Genomic DNA, 23764 nt, shown 5'->3' on the forward strand with positions numbered 1-23764 from the left:
GATTGTTGTTTTATTAAAGATTGCCTGTCTGTTGATGATTGTAAAGCTCTCTCTGATATGGTGCTCGTTTTGTAAATAAGAAGCCATAATTGTAGCTGCCACAGGCAGTTTCACGTAGACCCACAATACCAGGCAATTTAAACGCTGTTAAAATACGCCAGGGAATAAATTCCGTTTCTTAATTTTTAGTCTGATAGAAACAGATTAATTAGATTATAATTTGGGTGTTAATTAAAGGTGGTACAAAAATTGGAGAGCTATTTGAAGTAAGAGATAGTTAAGTCCTATCTAGAAATCCTGAAATAATAGCAATGCCAATCAATGTACTGATTATACCACTACCGAATTGAAGAGTCACATCTCGCCGGCCATAGTCCACCCTTCCGTAAACATAGGATTTTGCTTAAGCTTTTTAACCTAAGTTGTACAGAACAACCCGATTTTATTATTATTATTATTATTATTATTATTATTATTATTAACAATTGGAGCACACGCTCTGCTCGCTAGCACATACGAGTGGGTATAGGTGAACGATTAACATTTCATTTCGTTACTGGAAGGTTTTAATTTGAAATCGCAGCTATTCATCTTGTTTCTCAGGTTTCCTTGTCTCACCAAGCAAATGATGTATCCTGAAATCATCACTGGTTGTCAATATTTCTGCTGTAATTGCCTGAATTGCTTCGTTCATGTTTGCTTTCAAGATGTGTATAGTTCATGATTTGCGTAAACTTTCCCTTTCACATATCCCATTAAAATAATGAGTCGGCGTCATTTTCCAGGGAGTGCAATAAGCATTCCCTTTGAAATGACTGAATTTCTCAAATACTTGCGTGAGATGTGTAGGGTATCATTCGATTGTACTGGAGATGTGCAATAAAGAGTTCCTTGTCGTTCAATTAATTTACAAATATGTTGAAGACGTTCCTGTATGCAGCAGTTGCGATGGTTATATAAAGATTAAAGCAATTATCTTAAAGAACATCAGCAATTATCAGTGGTGACTGCTTGATTATACAACCGTCTATTTTTTTAACCTCAAAAATATTTTTGAAATTTGTTAGTTCTGAGTAAGAATAAAACTTTGCTCTTCAGCTCAAAGCAACATCAATGAAAGAAAAAAAAAAAAAATAAATAAATAAAAGAACGGAAATTCTGATAATTGATTTCCCTGAATTTCCGTGACTAAGGAAATGTTTGCTGACCTGTGACCAGTTGGGTAATTGTATGTAAACAAAGGTTTTGTGCGTGACAGAAAACATGTAAAGTATGTTTTTTTTTTTTTTTTTTTTTTTTTTTTTTTTTTTTTTTTTTTTTTTTTTTTTTTAAGAGAAACAAGTCTACAAATTAAAACTTTTTTAGCACTGATTACTATTTGGTTTGGCTACGAGTGTCTGATGGGGTGACGGGAGAGAAAATGAATAAACGCTGAAAGTTCTTATATGGAAGACGTAAAGAAACAGAAATAAGTGGATATTATTTTGGTTGTTAAGTAATAATATTACACTGTTTATCTACTTATACGAAACTTGTCTTTTGAATGCAATATGACGGAACAAGAGGAGGAATGGGTCAACAGAACGTAATCTACTGCAGCCCACTACACACCATGACCCACTGATCTACTCTGTCAGTGCATTGTCAGCACCTTCTGAACACTGGTGAATTTGTCTACGTTTTACTTTGAAGATTACATTTTTTCTTTTACTTACCTCAGATGAGTATATATAAGTGAAAAAAAGAATTTCAAGCACTTTTGGATATTGATATCTGTAATTGTAGTATTAGTCATAGGCGTTACTATTTTCCTTTCGAGACAAAGTAGATTTTTTTTTTCCGTTACTACGTTGGCCTGCTTTGCCTTGATTTGAAACTTTCAAATTTCATCTTATTTTCCACTGAAAAGTATCTGTATTTCAACAAGGAAATAAATATATATGATAATTTAATTGAAATTCATTTTAATATGGTTCATGACAAACACTTTCCCATTTTATATCGTAAAGGTCAGATCTACCGGTATTGTAACAGAGCGGTGCTTGAGCGATTGACCGCAGAAATTCAAACTCAGATTAGTGATAAGTCCACAGCATTGTTTTATTACAAGTGTAAACTCTCTAGTCAGTGGAAAGAAGAACATGGATCATGGGCCAGAGTTGATGACGGTGGGCGTTTTGATTGACCTTTGGGTGGAAGAAAACAAAAGAGGTAAAGAAAGATTACAATTAATAGATAATATTAAAGCGAATAGGTTATCGAAGTTATCTAATGATTTTTGTATACGGAAGCTTCTCAATTTGCAATAAGTGATCTAGTAGTATATTAGAATATTACGTTATGATGAACGCCAGTGGTAAGAAAAAGAACGCAAAAGTTGTCGGATCACAATCTTGTGTTGATTAAAGTGGAATCGCACAGAAAAATATAGCCCACAAGGAAAGTAGGAGACAAATGCTAGAGAAGAAATTTTCGAGAATTACGGAAAGAATAATATAGAAAACAAGGTTGCACCGATGAATATAAAAAATATATACTGTATATAGAAAGTTGAACTGCATTTGAGTCGAGAGTCCGGAGCGAGGCTACATGAGACGTGGACCTAAAGCTTAACCTGGGATCCCGGGGGCGCGGTAGCTGTGGTAGAGCGTTCACCTCCGGTGCTTGGGGGTCCCTGGTTCGATCCCAGTTCGCGCCATGTGGAGTTTGTGGTGGAAAAACACCGTGCTCGTGGGTTTTCTCGGGGTTCTCCCGTTTCCTCCCACGTCCTTCATTCCATTTGACTCATCCTCACCGGCATAACCGTGGGACGTAAAACTTAAAGATTTCATTTTTTTCCCATGGGCTCCCGCCGGAAATCGAACCTGGGTCTCCTACGCCAAAGGCGCGTATGTAACCGCTTAGTCACGAGGGAGCTATTACCTCAGATGAGCTTTAAAAAAAGTTATGAAGTTTCGTATCTAACATTATAAAATTCTTATATCTTTAAGATTCCTTCGAATGGATATTTTAACAGTTCAGACACCGAACATTCAGTTTTCGGATCTCTTAAATGTTCATTTAATTTAATTGCGCTTTTCAAAGACGATACACGAAGTTTTAAATCTACATGAAGAAATGATCTTCATACATACACTAATTCGTAATGAATAAGTGAAATAGTTTTTATCCTTTTATTTTTTAAGTTTGACCACTTCCTCATCTGTAATATCGGTCATTTTCTACTACCTTTACATGTCGCTGTAATCGTCCCCTGAGACCCTCCTGGTTCGATTTTTTTTTTTTTTTTTTTTTTTTTTTTTACAAAAAAAAGCTACGTCTTGTCTGAGACCTGGACCAAGGTACCCGTGATCAAAATTTGGCAACTCTCGGTCCTCACGTCTGGTCTCCAGGCAGCACACACACACACAAACTTTTTATTTTATTTATATTAGATTAGGTGTATTTCAAACTGTTTCTTCTAGACATGTTTTTAGGGGGCACTGCCCCCCGGAACATAGTTTCTGAAAGAAACACTGATTTCAAACACAATAGATAGAACCTACGGCGCCGACTTTCCAAAATGTATGTGGGTGCATATCGATGGCGGGACGTGTTATATGTTTTCAGGGGGTCTCGAGTTTTTTTGATTGATTTCTTTTTAGTTAAAATCTTTTATGAACACTGTCATAAAGGGCTGGGTTGTGCTGTGATAAAGTAAAATATACCGGTAATATAATGATAAGTTGGAGCTGTCCTAACTCAGTCGGTAACACGGCTGACTTAAACGTAAAGAAACAGGTTTAAACCCGGGTTCAAGTTTAATTACTGTAATGCATAATCCCAACATGTATAATCATAATATTAAGTGTATACTTTCAACAACTTACATGATGCACAATGAGTGCAATAGGCAATGATTTTATCAACACGTTACAAAAAGAAAATACTACATTCATACAAATTAAAATGAAAAAATCATCACAAAAGCAAATAACTTTAATGGTATTGCAGAAAGAATTTGCAAGGATTTTGTTCTAGACATAAAGTTTTAAGTGACTAACTTATTGTGTTCCTTGGTTGCCTTTGCACAAACACACTTGAAACAAACAATTATGTTTTACAGACTAGAAATTTTAACTTCCATGTCCATGTTTTAATTGTTTATTTTTTCATAATGGCAAATGAGAAATATTTGTGTTTCTATCAAACTAAAAATCTTGCGGGTGCGGCGCCCTGACAAGATTATTTGTGTGAGTGCTGGAGCCAGGACGCACCCACGTAATCAGCGCGCATGGACAGAACAACCCCTAGCATTTCTTACACAGCACAACGTTGAGTTGAGTTGAATGTCAGTTTAGCGTCCCTTTCAGCAGCGAGGCTATGTGAGACGTGGACCTACTGATTAACGTGGAATCCGAACCACATGAGCTCCCGCCGGGAATCGAACTCGGATCTCCCGCGCCAAAGGCGCGTACGCTAATCGCTTAACCACAGAGGAGCTCACAGCACAATGTTGTTTGGCATAGAACGTTGCTACTGTACTAGCGAGTTTCAGCTAGTAAAACCTTTTATTAACTGCCGCAGGCAGCATTCTGTTATATCGTTGAAGTGAGTCGCGTGTTAAAATACTCCTAGTATCAGCTTTTTCGTTGTTCTATTGACCTTGAAGGACAAACGAATGTCTTTCGAGGAATACAAGTTCCCTTTAATTCATGAAGTTGATATAGAAATGACCTCCCAACCTATGCTGTGCATAAATGCTGGAAGTCTTATAGAACGGTTTCATCCGTGTGTCTATCCTGTCAAGAGGGCTCGAAATCTTTTGCTGGGGGTCCAAAATCTGAACAGCCGCCGCTAATCAAAAGAGGCAATAATACCATTACTTGATAATCATCTCAAGGGACTTCCATCTTAGGAAATTTGGGAAGGGTCCCGGCTACTCTTCAGGGCCTCGTAATACGGTTGCATTCAATATACCTATTAAATATGACGTTATGGCAGTTCTGCCCTTTGGTATTCATTCTTTTTAAAATAGACAATTAAACTTCACCTGCCAAATTGAAGTCCTGTTGTTATCGGTGCTCTTTTTTTTAGAAGAGCGTAGCCAGGCACTCGTTAAAACAAATTATGAGGAACCATTTGGCCGTGGCCGTAAGCAAGGGTCCCCACCGACGATGAAGGGGCTCTCTTGGGCCCGATCATAGGATCCAATCATATATATCAATTCGCATAGAATTAATTCGAATGATAATATGTGAAAATTCTTTTCTTATTATTATTGATTCAATGGGCCCAGGCGGCGCCTTTCCACCGGGGCCAGTCCGCACCTGTCTAGAACTTTTTAATTTTGCATGTCCGGTGACTATACAATATTTTATTAATGACCGTATACTCGCGTGTAATGTCTGCAACACCATTTTCCTGGAAGTACAGAAGGAAAAAAAATATAGACTCATGTAATGTTCATTTCCTAATTTCCACTAGCATTTCCTAATTTTAGATATTTTTCTAATAAATGAAGTTCGCACATGTTTGTCTCTCTAAAATAGCCAAACAACTCAGGTCTGTGTAGTAAAGTACCGTATATAGCAATATTGAATTGTGGTATTTTCGTTTGCTCTTTAAACACCTTTTATTTGCTTCACACACGGTACAAATACCAGTATTCAAGTTTACGAACTGAAAGGCCCGTGTAATGTACACATCCTGAAATGTTGGGTAAAAATGTGTGGACATTAGACGAGCGTATACAGTATGTTTGTTTTTGTTAGGCTAGTTTTAGACGGAAGCATTTATCGTAGCAAAAATAGTATCATGGATATCCTACCGTGTAAAGTAGCAAATGCTATAGCATTTCCCATGCCATGGCATATCCTATGGCATTTCTTGTCGATAGAACCTGCTCTATTTCGTAGCATTTTCCCCAGCATTTCTGGTCCGATTGCAGCGCCGTGGTGTGTTATAAAGAAGCGAAAGATTTTGTGCCAAATATCCATGCTCTTTGTTTTGTGTGGGAAATTGAATTGTAGTAAAGAAAAATGAGTTGGAGTAGGGATGCTCTTTGCCCACATACTTCTTTGTTATTTTCGTTTTTTAATATGACCGGCGAGAACTGTTGTTACAATTACTATAGCTTTAGCTACCTCACGCTTAATTTCGGAGCCATAATTGCGTTCTTCTCCAGTGATTTGTTTGCTACGTCACGACAGATGCTTATCAAATGCTACCGTTTAAAAAATGCTACCATATAGGCCTACTTTTGATGCCATAGAATATTATATAAATTTTCTGGCAGCACATTTACTACGAGAAATGCTACGATAAATTCTTCCGTCTAAAACTAGCCTCAGGGGTGTCTCCAAAATCAGTATGGATGAAGCTCCTGATAGGTCTCACTTCTAGATTAACTCAAAGGTAGAATTTCAGATTTTTTTTTTTTTTTTCAACGTAAATGTAATTAAAAAGCATATTTTACGCAGAGGAGAAACCAGCTTTTGTTAGGATCGTCGCTAGAGGTAGTAGACATACATTTAGCATACCGTAAGACGGGGTTACTTTGCACAAAATATGAAAAGAGAAAGTCCTCTGTCGGTAAAACCATGAACAGAAAAGAGAAAGTTTCTACTGGCACCTTAAGATAGAACATCTAGCTGTATTTTGGCTATAATGTTGGCGGTTAACATTAGTTCTAATTACCGGGTGGGTTCATTGTTGTAGAGGTATGGAACGTAGTCACTGTAAAGGCCGCCAAAATTTGAAAGATATCACGTAGAAGATTTTCCGTCAAAATTAAAGTCAGTTTCGTAGAATACTACTGTGTATAATGGGACTTTGATGCAATAGTTGAAATTGAAATGTGAAACGTTTCAAAGTCATAAAAAATGTAAAACTGCGAGAAGGTTTTAGCCTCTGCTCGGGGTTACTTTGCACCGGTCCAAAATACCGCTTAGATAGGAAATTATTACTACTAAGATGCTGGAATAAATTTCTTGTTGGAAAATAAATTATGAACAGTGACGGATCCAGAAAAGTAGTTTGAGAGAGGCTTCACTCACAAAGACTGTTTGTTGTTGTTGTTGTTTTTAAGAAATCATTAGACTTTTTTGGAGGAAGGGGGAAGGTTGCAGCTTATACGCATAGGAATGACTAACATTAGATTTTTTAAAAAAAGAAATCATGCAATTTGGGTGGGTTTCAGCCTGAAAGTCCCAAGTCCCGTAAATATTCCACTAAATACGGTTGGGATGATATTCTTGGACGTAAGGAATAACCAAGGCAAATCGGTTCACGGGGAAGTTTCCTCTGATCCTGAGTTGGCATTTGTGTGGGGCATATGCTAAATTATTAGAATGCGGTTTCTGTACTGGTACCAGAAACTACATAATTTTCTTTACAAATACGGATAATTCAGACTAAGTACTCATACCGGTACCACCATTCTAATATCAATATTTGTAGACTGCATGCAGTTTTGTGTAGAAAGTAAAATGTATAAATACTGAAGAGAAAACATTGCACAGAAACATTATGTTCATATGTTGAACATACTTTTTTGTATGTTGTGCAAAGTAACCCCAGTACTTTGCACCAAAGTTTATATTTCAATAACTATAGTTATACTGAATGTTTACTAATAAACTTACACGAATGTTTTCCTTATATATCTAGCTATTATATGTTTAAAATACAGTGTTCTAAATCATTACGTTTGTAAGTTACATGCGATTTTCTTTAAAATGGCTTAATTATCGTGCAAAGTACTTAATGTAACGTACTTAACGATCTAAGGTCTTACGGTATATATATCTTTAATAAATTTCAAAAGAACAGAGTTTGAATATGTAATCATGTTAACCTAGGCACACATACTAAATATTACACAAATAGTAATATCTTAGAAAATGTTCCATGTACAACGCAACATTGAGAGTTCTGGGACATTTATATTAAATAAATTTCAAAAGAACGGAGTTTGAATATGGCAATCATTCTGAAGTCAAAAGGCAATTCGATATTTGATCCATGTTCCGTTAAGGGGGTCCAAAACTACACTGGACCCCCTTAAGCTAACCTGTCCTAACCTAACCAAACAGAACCTAATATAACGTTATATTATGTAATCAAATGAAAATCAATAGAAAGAAGTGGTGTCAAAGACACTGGACCCCTTAACGGAACATTGACCCGATATTTTTCTCTCGGTTGGCAGGAATATCTTGCTTTCCGTTGTCTTTTCACGGCACAGATATTTGTACTCCTATCCATCCTGCTGTCACTCAGTCACAAAGTGATTATACGTCGACATTCACACTTCAAACGATCCGAGACCCAATAAAGCACAGACATAAAGACGAACGCTAGACGCGGTCAGAGAGATTCACACAGGAGTCAGACATTTTAACAAAAGCAGGCCCCAGCTGAAAATTTCTGAGTGGGAGGGTTACAGCTGCGTTGCCAAGTTTTTAAAATTCAAGACGGAAGCTTAATTACTGTTTTTTTTTTTTTTTTTTTTTTTTTCAAAATCTAACGGTAAGATAAGTAGGGCATAGATATGTATCTCCTCTACGTTTGTTCGAATTTTTACGTTTGAACCTTAACAATAAAGAAGAAACTAATGAAAAACTTTCCTATGTGTTGGGGTGTAGTATAGGCAGGACGTTTCATGAAATTGTACACATGCCGTTATCTAGCTGTTGTTAAGTAAATGGCATGTGTATTGTTGATAATGTTAGAGAATCGCTAGATTACGAAGTAAGTTATCGATGTATGATTTGAGATTACGAAGTAAGTAATGGATGTATGATTTGAGATTACTTAATACATATTAGTTATGGGAATAGCGATTGTTTATCCAGTGAATAATGTTGGGATAGTTTCTGTAAGAAGTGTATACCAATAAGAGGTATAGAAATAAAAGTGATCACTGGTACTTAAGTGAGTTATTGTGATCTGGACAAGTCGGTAGTAATACATTAGAAACAATTGAGGTGTGTTTATATTCTTGTAACAAGAATATAGAATTCTACATTTGGCGCAGTCGTTCATTGAAGTTACACTCTGTTTAATCATGTCTATCATTCCAACCTTTCCGATCTTTAATGTGGAAACTGATCGCCTCCAAACTTATTTGGAACGCTTTGAGTTTATGTGCATAACAGCACAAATACCAGAAGTTCGAAAGATTGCAACATTATTTACAGTAATGAGAACAGAAGCTTATGATCACCTATGCAAAATTTGCTGGCCAGATTCTCCATCAGCAAAATCTTATGAAGACATCAAGATCGTGATGAAAAAATATTATGCTGCAAAAGTAAATATAATTTCGGAGAGATATCAATTTCACATCATGTGGCAGAAGCCTTACCAGTCAACTTCATCTTTTGTATTGGATTTTAAAAAAAATAAAAAATAAAAAAAAAATCCTTCTGTGAATATACCTGTTGCTTGGGCGAAAATGTGAGGGATCAATTTGTATTGGGGATTGCGGACGAATCAATTCGTATAAAGTTACTCAATACACGAGATCTAACATTCAGTAAAGCAAGAGAAATAGCATTAGCAATGGAATACCGCACAACAACTTCGGCTGTATAAAACATCTGAAAAAAGTGAATTAAACGCTATCCAATCGTCAAGAGTTTGTCAAAAGAAAGACAGTACACCAACATCACGTAGCTCTTCGTCATCTTCTGCTCAGGCTTCACCAGTCAAAGAGTAAATGCCGATATTGTTCGATGCAGCATAAAAGAGGACGTTGTCCGGCATGGGAAAAAATTTGTTTACGTTGTGGACGAAAAAATAATTTTGCTTTGACGTGTAAATATGATTCGTTTGTGTCTTCAGAATCAAAACGTCAAACACAAGGTTTAGTCAATTCTGGATATGAAGAGACTGCAATTATTGATCAAGATGAAGCCCAAGCATTAAGTAATGTGGCTAACATTCTAAGGCTTGATGCAACCTGGGTGGAAACTCCACATGCAGATACGGCAGGAACAGACGCATCTTCGGCTTCGGATATGTTACCAGCAATTGCAGACAGTATAAGTATCAGTATGGAACAGCCACAGATTAACGAACATACTTTAAGTATTCTGTAGATTCTGTGACGGACGAAGAAATAGGATTGAAAGACAATTCAACGTCAAATGATGAAATCCAAAAACTAGTATCTATTGTACAGCGTAAAAGACGCATGAGAAACAAAAGAGCATCATGGCACCGGTAAGTAAAATCAGCTACTGGTACCGAAACAGAAGAAGCAAATAAAAAAGTGTAGTAGAAAAGATGTCGACAGATGGCATGGCTAGCAACTGAAAAGGTGAAGATCCTTTGCATAAACGGTCAATTGATCGAGATAAAATGTTAGTTATGGTAATTGAGAAACTAGAGAACTTAGAGGCACAGATTGATGAGCTGAGGACCTGGTGTAAAGCACCGAATAAGAAAGACAAACAGGATTGACACTTCAGACTGTATTCATGATTAATTGTTGTAATGAAAAAAAATACTAATTGTATATAATGTTTTTTTTAGTGCGGCGGGTTTTTTTTTCTTTCTTGTTAAGGAAACAGGGGGAGAGTGTTGGGATGTATTATGGGCAGGAAGTTACATGAAATTGTACACATGCCGTTATGTAGCTAAGTAATCGATGTATGATTTGAGATTACTTAATACATATTAGTTATGGGAATAGCGATTGTTTATCCAGTGAATAATGTTGGGGTAGTTTCTGTAAGAAGTGTATACCAATAAGAAGTATAGAAATAAAAGTGATCACTGGTACTTAAGTGAGTTATTGATCTGGACAAGTCGGTAGTAATACATTAGACACAATTAGTGTGTGTTTATATTCTTTTAACAGGAATATAGAATTTTACACTATGCTTTTTAAATGGGCTAACTTTCAAGGTTGCTAGGGGTACCAGATCACCTTAAAACGTTTCCCACTTCAATTTCAACTATTGCTTCAAAGTTCCATTGTATACAGTATTATTTTACGAAACTGACTTAACTTTGACGGAAGTTCTTGTAGGTGATACCTTTCAAATTTGTCGGCCTTTACAGTGACTGCTTTCCATACCTCTACAACAACGAATCCTCCGGGTAATTATAATTAATGTTAACCGTCAACATTATAGCCAAAAGTTGGATGTTCTATCTTACAATGGCAGTTGAAAGTTTCTGTTTACAGTTCGTGGTTTTATCGACAGAGGACTGCGCAACTCTTTTCATATTTTGAGCAAAGTTATCTCGTCTTACGGTAATATATGAAAAAGAAATGATTTCCTATATGGATAAATATACTTGGTATGATTTCATCTAGAATTATTATTTGGAAAAAATAATGTTCGGTCACTCTTAGAGGAGGGAGGTATTATATATAGCATTGATTATTTTGTCTCATGTAGGGTGGTGGTGTGTGAGCGAGACAAGTAGCCCACGTCGCAGTGCATGTACTGCAGCAGAAATATTGCGGAAAGCAGACGAAACAACTTTCATCACCACTCACCCGCACAGTGATACAACATTGAGTTGTGCGCTTTGTTTTTGAAGGCTGCAAAGCAAGGTGACCAGACGTCCCGTTTTAGCCGGGACAGTCCCTGTTTTCCAACCGTTGTCCCGTTTTTTCTGATTCTCGAACGGGACGGCTAAATGTCCCGTAATTATTATTCAAAATATAAATCGTCAATGCAAATTCTACTCTCTTCCGTACCAACACTCATTGCCAAGGTTCAGCCGTGTCTAGTACTTCTGAATTTTTAAATGGGAATTGAGTGGGAATTCTGAGTGTTCAACTTGTTAAAAGAATTGGGGGCTTGAACTTGCAATCGGGAACCATTATTTGTTGCGTGATATACGTAAAGTTAGAAACGGTGTGTTATCACTTTTACTTGTGTATTTTGTAAATTGAGAACACTGCTGAGTCCCAACTCAGATACCCCCACCCCCCGTAGCCGATTCGTATGCGTCCTGTTGTCGCAAGTGAAAATTCTGGTCACCTTGCTGCAAAGGAATATGAAAATAGTTTCAGCTTCTTGTAAGTATATGCACTTGTGCCTCTTTCTATGTTGTTTTCATACCCATCATGTCCCGTAGAAATGAACTAGCAGATTCGTTTTCGTGGAAGGTAATCTTGTAATTTACTTCTGGTACAAGGAACGAGTTATTTCCAGTCATCGAAAGTGAACTGGTATATTTCCAGTGTCTATACGTTATTATGTTTCAGACTTGTTAACATTCATCTTCGCCTGCAACCTTCTACATAACTGATTCTATGGGATTCATATTAAGGATGTATGCTCCTGATTCGATGTTCCTAATCAAATTGGTTTACATTCTAGTAGTAAATTTTATGAACCTAAGTAAACTCATCATCGCGAATCAGCAGTGATCGAACGAAGTCCTAAATTACCCGATACATCTTAACAGTAATCCCGGATGGACATCGTAGTGAAGAAACTGTTTGATTACAATGTAGTGCTGCTGTATTGAAAGTCAACAAACGATGGCTCATGCTTTGCATTACCATCCCTTGACAGTATTTTTTATCTCCGCTTTCTAACGCTATCGTACAGCAATAGGTGTATGGTAAATATTTTAATCGTGTAATTGAACCCACTTCCATTCATTAAGATATACATTTCACTCAAACTCTGAAAGATCAGGTCAACCCAAGTGTTAATTGTGTTTAAAATTTCATTTTAAATGGTTAAACCGTCTCCTCACTTTCATCATTTTATGAATACGAAATGGGGAAATTAAAATATTACAGAAATTGACCCTTAGGACCTTAAAATGCAGAAGTTTCGAAAACACCGGGCTCATATTCGTTTATTTTTAAAGCGGAATTTATATATCGAGTTCCATATTTCTAACTAGAGGGGCTCATGAGGGATTCAAATTTTGTTTCCCGCCCCCCTCTTTCTGTCCCTCAGGAAATCCACTTTCATCAAAGTGGCATGATATAAGCCCAGTTTGAGATAGATGATAACGATATTGAAAAATTCATTTCAAACCATTCTGCCGTTTCCCCGCTATACCCCTTACCAAAAAGTACCCAACCTTTACTCGTAAAAGATAAAATATATTTCTGAACTTCAGCTCCTAATTCCCTTTACAATAGGACACTTAAGAGACCACACACACACACACACACACACACACACACACTTGCTCCAACGGATCTTCTATTGTTGGAAGCAATTTTGGAAGCCATCTTGTGGTATCGCTAGCAGGTTACGCATGATCTCTCCTCTACTCCGAGAAGAGAGACCTTTCAGTGAAAATTTGAGCTTGAAGAACATAGAATCTATGTTCGGCGAGTAGGGAGCTTGATGTAGCTGCGGATTTGTTATTTGGCCAAAAATTCTTGAACTAGATAAGTATCGTGTACTGAAACATGATTATGATAGATCTTCCAAGTTGCAGAACTCGAGAGTTCCTGTTCCTTGCAACAAACTGTGTCCCGAAGCCGATGAGGAACTTCGAGGTAGTAATAATGGGTGATTTCGACCCTCCGGGCGTACTTGTGATGCGCACTACACTGTTGTGGTAAAATAAAACAGTTAATATGACCTTTCGATCCTGAATATAATCAATTTCAGGAAGGAAAGTCTGAATTCGAACATTTAAGTTCATATGTACCAACTTTAAGGCGCAGTTGTTGTTAAGACATTTTGTTTGACTATAAAATGCGATAAAATACACGCAACACACACAGAACAAATATCACTGTGCACTTTTCAATAACTTTCCAACACAATGAACTTGACCGCGTGCTGAGAAGAGAATCATGAATATCCCAATCAATCCTATTTTATCCGATCTTACATAGGGGATCGAGAAAAAAAATCAAGGTTAGATTCTTTTCGATCAGCGTATTATGTGATAACAAAAAAAAAAAAAAAAATCATCATTTTCATTTTTATTTATACAGAGGCTATAGTTGTTTGAGAAAATAATGCTTTCATAATATTTTTCAATGTACCTGACACACATGCTATCTTGCCCGCCTATTGAACGTGATAGGCCCATGCTTCACCGTGTATCGAAAAGTGTAATAATTGTGATTTACATTTACTAAAACTCAAATTTCGTTGAATTATGAATTTAGTGAGGAAATATGAATAGTAAGCTACCAAACCTATCAATCTTCAAAGAACTAAATTGGTATGAAAATAACAGGAGGGAGCCACTAAGTTTAATTACACATCTTTTGAGTTTTCTGAATAAGTTTAATTACACATCCTTTTAGTTTTCTGAATAGAAAATAACAGGAGGGAGCCACTAAGTTTAATTACACATTTTTCAGTTTTCTGAATAACTACTATTACTCCCCCCCCCCCTTAAAAAATAAATAAAATCCAGTAACTAAAATAAATCTATTGAATATTTCCAGTGTCTGCATTGAGATTTACTATGTTACAGGATTGACTCGAGCAGATTCAAAGCCCACTGCTGCTTGAATTTTTCATTAAGTAATGACACACGATAAATCGCACTGTACCTCATCTATATCGAAATTTTTGTTATGTATTCAGTTACTTACGAAACAGTATTTCGTTCTGATATTATCAGTAAAATTAGCCCACATTCGCATAAATTCGGTTCCCACAATACATTTGAGAACTGTGTACAGACACCACTGGTTGTGAATAATCAATTAACTTAGTTGGAACTAACGTTCAATATTTTTGCTCATTTTATACAATATATGTTGGCACAGTAGCTCAATGGTAAAATAATCACCTCTGACCGACCGATTCATAACAGTTTATAGTTGACAACATAGTACAGGGTTTGTATGATAAGTAATGAGACCAGGTCTGGAAACATTGTTTTATTGATCTGATCTGTACAGGGACTTAAAAGCTTTCGAAGTACTCTCCTCTTGCGTCGATGCACTTCTGCAATCGATGTTTCCACGCTGCAAACGCCCCCTGGAAGTCAGCAGCCGGCATGTCCTTTAGAAATGTGGTCACGGCTGCTTGGATGGCTGTGACGTCTGCAAAACGGGTTCCTTTCAAGCGTGGCTTCAGCTTCGGGAAGAGGAAGAAGTCGGCCGGGCTCACATCTGGGCTGTAGGGTGGTTGTGGAAGGACTTCCACCCCAATCCGGGTCAAAAAGGAGGTCACTAAGAAGGCGGTGTGGGCAGGGGCATTGTCGTGATGCAACTTCCACCGGCTAGCGATCGCCGGTCTTTTCCGCTTGACGCTCCTGTGCAGTCTCTCAAGGACTTGTTTGTAGAAGGCGGCGTTGACGGCTTGTCCTTGGGGTACAAACTCCTTGTGGACCACCCCCAGCTTGTCAAAAAAAACAATCAACATTGTTTTCACCTTTGACTTCGACATTCTGGCCTTCTTGGGGCGCGGGGACGCAGGAGTGTGCCACTCCGCGCTTTGACGTTTCGTTTCAGGGTCGTACTGGAACACCCACGACTCGTCACCTGTTATGACGTCATCTTCAAAGTTAGGGTCACTGTTCATGAGGTTCAACAGTTCCTGACAACAATCAACACGTCGTTGCTTTTGTTCGTCAGTCAACACTCGCGGCACCAGTTTCGCACAAATTTTTCTCATTCCCAATTGTTCCGTCACAATCTTGTGCACTGTTGTGTGGTTCATATCGAGTTCATCAGCAATCAATCTCAACGATAATCGACGGTCTGAGTTCAGGAGATCCCTCACTTTTGCCACAGTTTCGTCCGTAGTCACTGTTGTCGGGCGTCCAGCCCTCTCCAGATCCTCAACGCTTTCCCGGCCGTTCCGGAACGCACTGTGCCAACGAAACACCTGGGCTTTGGATAGGGCTTCCTCTTTGTAGGCCTCCTTGATGAGAGAAAGCGTCTGAGTAGCCGTTTTCCCCAGGCGAACGCAAAATTTGATCGCATAACGCTGTTCGATGGAACCCTCCATGTTTGTTGATTTTCCGCCGTGACAAGAATGTTCACAAGGGCTTTGTCCAAGGCTTGTCCGCGCTCCACTAAGGCTCGGAGCCAACTGACGCGCGGTGCGTTGCTTTGCTCGGACCCCCCCCCTACATCCTCCATCACCGACAAACCCGCTCCAGCGACACGCGCGCCGCGGCGCGGCGAGTCTCATTACTTATCATACAGACCTTGTATCTGTGGGTTTTCTCCAGTTTTCTCCCATATTCTGATTTCACCATACCGTTTATAATTATTTCCTTTCACCACAATTATTTCATCAAAAATTCGTCTTATTTAGCCTAACGTTCAGAATTGTTGAACGTTCAATTAAAATTTTCATCCCGTTTCGTTTTTAATATATATTACTTGCAGAGAATATTATTATAGAAGGAAGAAGAGAACAAGTGACTAGTTTTCGATACCTGGATAGTATCAATACTGATGATAGGACGAGCGAACGTACGTTAAATAAAAGCAAGGACAGGAAAGGCGAAAGAAGCATTTAGGAGGAAGAAAAGTCTATTTTGTGGATCTTTGAATAAAGATTTAAGAAAAAGACTCATAAAGTGTTACGTGTGGAGTATTGTACTGCATGGGACAGAAACATGGTCACTACGCAAAAACAATGAAAAATACTGGAACCTATTTGAAATGTGGATGTGAAAAAGAAGAGAGAGAATTAGCTGGGTCGAGCGGAAAACGAATGAAGGTGTTAAAAATGGTGTGGGACAAAAGACGAAATTTAGATGTGATTGAAAAGAGAAGCTGGTTGGGACATAACTGAGAAGGAACAGTATCATGAAGACGTGCTTAAAGGGTATGGTGGCAGGAAAGAGAGGGAGAGGGCGAAGGAGACTACAATTGATGGACGATATCAAAATAGAAAAATCCTATGTGAAGACGAAATTAGCTGAAGACTGCTGATCATGGAAGCTTCTCAGTTGCGGCACAAGTAACCTTCCAATAATGGCAGAATATGTACGATAATAATTATGTTGAACATTCTATCGAACAACTGCATATTGAAACTGGTTCCACTGAAACAATAGTATTACCCTCGCATTAATAAAAACAGGAATATATTTGTACAAAAAAATCCTAATACATTATTTCTTGGTAATTTCCAGATTAATCAAATATTTCGTATGAAATGAAGCATACACATTGTTGCAATGCACATTATTATTCTGCCTTGATCTAATGTGTTCATCATCTATACACAGATCTTGTTCTAAAATAACAACAAAATGATATGACACTCACATATTTAACGTACTGCATTCTGTCACTCACATACAATGTTCGAGGTTATAAACTCTTTACACTCAATCACTTATATGTACACACAGCAATCATCCTTTCAACAGAATTCAAAATAGATCTGAAACATTATTTCTTTTTTATTAAAAAAAAAAAAAAATTAAGTCCTATGCTTTTTCTGGCCGTTACAGTTTCTGTGATTTTGGAGTCCGATTTCTGTTCGGAAATTTCTGCCACAGTCTAGACAGGAATAAAAAGTCTCTCGTAAATGCAGTGCTCTATGGTGGTCCAAGATATCCTCTGGGAAGGGCTTTGCACAGTATTCACACATACGGTTACTTCCAGAAGACATCAGTTGCTGATCTCTCCTGTATCACGTAATACAAAGAGAAAAAAAATAATCGATTAAATAAATTACGCATTCTGACAACTCTAATTAGACATAAAGGTACAAGAACCTGTCACAAAGGAATTAAAGAAAAAAAAAATACTCTAATTTCATTTGGTCTTTTATCTTCTTATAGAAATAGCAAAAAATACAGGTAGAAATATTATAAAGACATATATTTAGTCTTTTTTTTCCTCTCTCCCCCAATGTAAAGCCTCCATTTTAATCAATGTGTTTTATTTCCTGGATAACCCATTACACAGAAAAAAAAAGTATTTAAATAACACAAAATGACTACCACTTTGCCGTGTTACTTGTGTGTTAATTCAACACCAAGAACATCGCCTTCCGAGCATATCAGGAATAACTAGCTACCGGCTGTGAGAATTTGCACTGGTTTTTATTGTTTGGTATAAGCAAAGCTTTACGCAGTATATTTGGCATTTATATTAAACAACGAATAACGTTGGTCACAATAATGATTTTGTAAATTTGTAAATTGTCTAACAACTGTTACATGAGTAACAGTTCTGCCATCTTCTGTTCTTACTTGCTAAGACACAAGAATAACATATAAGAAACACAGATGGTAGCACTCTTGTCAACAATTCACAGGATTACAAAACTATTAATGTGACCGATTGCAGAAAACATAGTTTGTTTAATCGTTATTTGGTATAAGTGCCAAATATACTGCGTAAAACTTTGCCCATATCAAAGAATAAAAGTCAATGCAATTACTCACAGCCAGTAGCTAGTTATTTCTGATATGCTCGGAAGGCGATGTCCTTGTTGAATTAACACACAAGTAACAAGCTAAAGTGGTAGTCATTTTGGGTTATTTCAACACTTCATTTTTGGCTGTGTACGAGTCATATAATGAATGAACTAAACTTTCATCTTTCCTGTACAGGAAGAGAAGTAGTTGTATATACCTTCAAAACTTTATTTAATACTCGACTACCAATGGTGGACAATTTGTCCTTTTTGATTTTCTTTTGTTCATTAGCCCGTTAATTTTGAATCCAGGTTTGATTATTTTCGTGATTTTCTATTATTTGAACTAAATAACAAATCTGGGGCGTCTGTTTATGTGGAAATGGATGTGATACATTCCTTTTGGCTTAAGCATGAATTAGATTTAGTTATTCCCACCACCAGATATATTTGATGTTTGATTCCTTCAGCAAATGGTAAGACTTACAGATTGTTAGTTCCGTTTCTCTTGGTTTACATCCAATGTTGAGAAAAGAAGTTACATACATCAACCTTGTTGGACGTTTTTGATATTTCTATTATAATTAAAACTTTCTGCAGCGATGCTATATGAGACGGAACATACTGATAAACGTAGAATCCGAACCACATGAGCTCCCGCAGGGAATCGAACCCAGGTCTCCCACTCCAAAGGCGCGTAAGCAAACCGCTTAGCCATGAAGGAGCTCTATATTTAAAATAAGTTTATGGTTAAATTAGCATATGTGTACTAGGAAGGAATCAACAGCAATAGGTAAAAGAAAAAACATGATTTGAAGAAAAGAAAGGAAACTATGGCTACGTTGAAGTGTTTTAACTTAAAATCGTGTGGAACAACATAGAAGTGTACTCCCTCAGGGGTAGGAAGAATTAAAGGAGCTGGACATGGCCAAACCATTATCACCAACAAAGCGATATAACTACAAAAGGAATGAGGAAGACCACATCAAGAAAAGAAAGAATGTTCAAGAATATTGCATTAAGTAACCAAACGACTGCTGTTAACAACAGCTATTTGTTGAGGGAAGCGAAATGTAAACTTCCATTTAAAAAGTTCGGACACATCTATATGATTTTGTAGTCCAATAAAAAAGCAAATGTAACACCAGCTATGAAGAAAAAAAACATTGCGTTGGCCATGAGACTCAAAGCATGGACTGCAAATGATGAGTTAAAGTAGGGTTATTTGTTTCATTACTTCATGAATTAGTAAGTTTATGAATAATGGATGTCACTCAAACTCACCAATACGGAATGGTTATGCAGGATGAAACACTGTGTCATACTTCCAAATTTATTACGAATCGCCTGTAGCAGCAAGAGATCAAAATACAGGATTTGCCAGGAAATAAATCAGACTTTAATTCAACACAAGGACCTAAAGAACAAGGTCAGCAATCCTATTTGAATTTAATATTTCTGAACTTAAAGAGCGTCTAGAGCAAGTACGGTAATACAAGACTATTCCGGAAATGATAGCACGGAGCATCCAAAGCATGCCAAGTCACGTTCAGCCTGTTATTGAGGCCAAAGGTGATGCAACAAAATATTAACCATACCACGGAATGCAAAAATAAGTATGGCGGATACAAACATTTGAAATGTGGCGATAAAATTATAAATACTAAGAACAAACTCAAATTAAATCACAAATTACAATATTAGGAAATTCCAAATACGTTGTCCAACCACTGTATAGTATCCTTGTCATTGATTTTCGAAGAAAAAGTAAAATGAAGGACGATATATGGTGTCTCTCATTGATCTCCCGAAGAAAGAAAGAAAGAAAAAAAAACTGAAGGATGAAAAAATAGAAGGAATCTTATCTATTTCTCAGAAGCCAGAGAGAGATTGAAATAAACAGCAAATGTAATACATTTACCAATAAGAACGTTACAAAATTTGAAATCGTTTTTTGCCAACACTGACTAGACTAGAGAAATTAAATTGACAGCTGTGTGCGGTAGTTTGTGTGATAAATTAGCATGAATTGATACCTAATTCAACAACACCCGGAAATTACACGAATTTACCATCAAAATGTGACAAACTGGACGTGTTCTGCTGAGAAATGGTGATGTTAACTGGCCACCCAGATCATGTTAATTTTTTTCACCCTGGACATCACAAGGAGTTATTTCATGTCTCCGGTCTAAAAGAATAAGCCACGAAAAATTCATGTACTGAATGCAAACATCGAAATGAAATGAAATCTTTGAGTTTTACGTCCCACGGTTATGCCGGTTAGGCTAAAGGAGACGGTGATGACGAGTAATGAATGAAATGGTGGAATGAAGAAAGTGGGAGGAAACAGGAAAACCCCGAGGAAACCCATGCACATGGTGTTTGTCCATCTGCAAACATCGAATGCACAATGGCGAAACTTACCGCGCAATATATGCGCAAAATTCGACTTCTAGAATCCATTCCACTCTCTGACGCAGAAGACATTTGAATGACATTATCTTCAAAACATAATGAGTTTCAACAATAAAACAAAAATTATTTTATTACCTGTAGTTTTCACTTTATCTCATTTTAAAGTTTTATTTCACCCTATTTAAGCATACTTGCTAATAGACGCTACACATACATTATCTTCAATTAAGTAATAAGCACTATCTTGATACCTCCCAACATGGAGTTATCATGTTGAAATTTTCGAACGCCCTGTATAATAATGTAAAAATATATATATAATATATGATATGTAAGGATGTAATGTTGTTATTGATTTTCTCGTAATATTAAGAGGTAGGATTGAGTTAGGACGTGCATTAAAATAGGTTTAGGATTTTATTTCGTATTTCAATGTCTATGTTTTGTTTATTTCTATCTTAATTTCCTATATTTCTCTAACAATATTCTGCTTATTTCTTTTATTTTATCTGTAGAACGCTTTTCCTATCCCCGATCATTCTGAAAGGATCCCTAAAATTTTCTTAAAATTTTTATTTCAAAATTATTCTTCATAAAATTCTTTAGATTTTCAGCCATCTTGATAGAAAATCGTCAAGATTCACTCGGTTTTGGTGCATCATCTTCAATCTTGTCTTGTGTGACGTCAGTAGCACAGATTTACAGAATTATTTATAATTGGTCGCTTTCCTTTGAACTCTATGATAATTAGCTCATCTTCATTCTTCAGTCTGTTACGTCACATTGTTGTTGGTACTGTAATGGCGTCAGCCTAAGAAAGCAATCCTCAGTTAATGCCCGTCCGATATTATCGGCCTAAAGTGATAAAGAAACCCGCTCCAGAGCTGATTTTTACTACTAAAAGATTTAAAAAGGTTCGATTGCAAAATTTGCGATAATTTTTGTGCTATTGATTGAACGGAACGGAGCGAATAGCGAGGGGAATTAGTGAAGCGACGCAGCCCAATGTTGTAAGTTGTCTGTATGCATTATGGACGAGGTCTGGTTCCTGTATGATTGGATCCTGAATTTTTTGGAAGAACCGTGATAGTTAAAGGTCTTTTAACGGGTTCAAGATAGACTGTATGTTTGTGGAAGATGTGAGTGATAGTTGTTTATTCTGGAACTATGAAATCCATCACATAATAAATAAGAAAGGTAAACAGGAACGGGTGCTGGTAAGGATAACATTGGATTCTGCGTGTACACAAACTCATCCGAACTGTAAGTAAGTTTTCTTTATTTCTAAAAGTGGTTTCAAGCAAAGTAACTTGGTAGCCTGGATTCATGGATATTGTTCTTTTAACCTCAAAATTCACCAAGTTATCACGTTGGAATATGGTGTTTAGTGAAACATAACAATATAACTATGTCTTCGTAAATTCCTTTCCCGTAGGATCTACACAATTACTGAGACAATATGTGACGGCTTAGGCTTATCTATAAAAAGGGGGGGAAATAACAGGCAGAGCAAATACTGACGGAATATACATGCAAGTGTAAAATTGTCATTTAGAGTGACCATCGAAATTCCTGTTACTCAAAGAAAGCAAAAATCTTGTGAAAGGCTATATGCAGTATTTTTTTATTATTGTTGTGATTTTTTTTATTTTATTTGGCTATGCATCATTTGGCTGTATATTAGAACAACGCTAACCAGCTAGGATAGGAATGACGTTCTCTAGTATAGAACATATATTCAATATATTTTATTCTTTTAAACGTTTTACCTTAACGTATCCGTGAAGTATAAGAAAGAAACCGAAGCTGTACTTTGATAAAGAAGCACGATGGGCGTTTTGTTATAAATTTCCGATAGGGGCAATTGGTTTTCTACACCGTGCGAACAATCATATAACTTTTTTTTTTTTTTGTAACAGAATCTCATTAAAGGAAAGGTGGCCTGGACTGCCAACCAAAGCGTTTTTACGTTATAAAATAAATTTGTTGGTGTGAATGTGTAGTGTGAATGTGTCTTAGGTTAGTGTAGGTTAAGGATTCAGTGATTTCATGTGTATTTTGTTGTAGACTATGTAGGCAAGAAATGAATAAATATAAGAAAAGGGGTGCCTAGTAATTGTAGCTGCTGTGAATAGCTAAACGTAAGATTTTTTTTTTTTTAATGAAAGATATGAATGCCAATGAGAGGCACTTTCCTTAAGATAGTCGAGAGTAAATAACTATTTAATAAAAGTAATAACTGTTGGGAATATGTGAAATAAAATTTGAAAGTCATGAGAGTAGGTGTGCTTGTGATATTGTAAATGATGGGTCACGAATTGTGACACGCACGGTAAAAACCATGATTCTGTAAAGTGTAATACGATGTATTGCTGTGCCCCTAAACTCAATGTAAACCGTCTGTATAAAGCTTCGGTAAAACAAGTAAAGCTTCAGGTGGACAATTATGTTTTATTAAATCTAACAGAGATACCGTAGAGTAGATTTTTTTTTCTTTCAGTAAAACATGATTTAGTCGAGATCATTAGTGCGTCTTCCTATCAATCCGATAATGACTCATCGAGGGGAGAATGATATGAGTGAAACGTTGCGGGGAACCCATCAGTGAATGTCACGAATCCTGAGATTTATTTATTTTTTTTTATTTGCTTTCCAAATTCTCGAGTTTATTTATATTTTTGTTCCGTTGCGCAAACTTCATTTAGATAATACACTTGTAGGGCAGGTCTTCTGAGTTCGATTCTTTCTCCCATGACTATGGAGCGAGTGAGTGCATCCCCGGTTGCGAGCTACTTTTCTGTGATGGCCACATAGACTGGTGGCTGGTTGAACTGGTGATATACTCAAACGCACCTTGGTCCCGAGAAAGCGAACATCTGAGAACAACAGTAGACACGAATACATACACATAAACGAAAAGAAAGTTATATTAAACATTAAATAACAATCTTTATCCAACTATGGTTAGTTGTTCTTCAAAATAGTTGGCATTAAGCAAATTTACAAAAGAAAATTTAACAACACAGAGTCAAGATTTCAATTTTGCAAATTATCCGTGTGTAAAC

General features: G+C 36.8%; 1 protein-coding gene across 1 annotated transcript in view; it reads right to left on the reverse strand.

The window, feature by feature from the left end:
• Nucleotides 1-17298: 17298 nt before the first annotated feature.
• Nucleotides 17299-23764, reverse strand: part of LOC145663129 (uncharacterized) — a 45289-nt gene continuing 38823 nt past the window's right edge. The window contains exon 4 of the mRNA XM_081729420.1: nucleotides 17299-17544. Within this exon, the coding sequence (XP_081585546.1) occupies nucleotides 17337-17544 (208 nt within the window). The 3' untranslated portion in view covers nucleotides 17299-17336. The remainder of the gene's footprint in view (nucleotides 17545-23764) is intronic.

This window comes from Thermobia domestica, chromosome 10 (assembly GCF_964235325.1).
Source record: "Thermobia domestica chromosome 10, izTheDome1.hap1.1, whole genome shotgun sequence".
NCBI lineage: Eukaryota > Metazoa > Arthropoda > Insecta > Zygentoma > Lepismatidae > Thermobia > Thermobia domestica.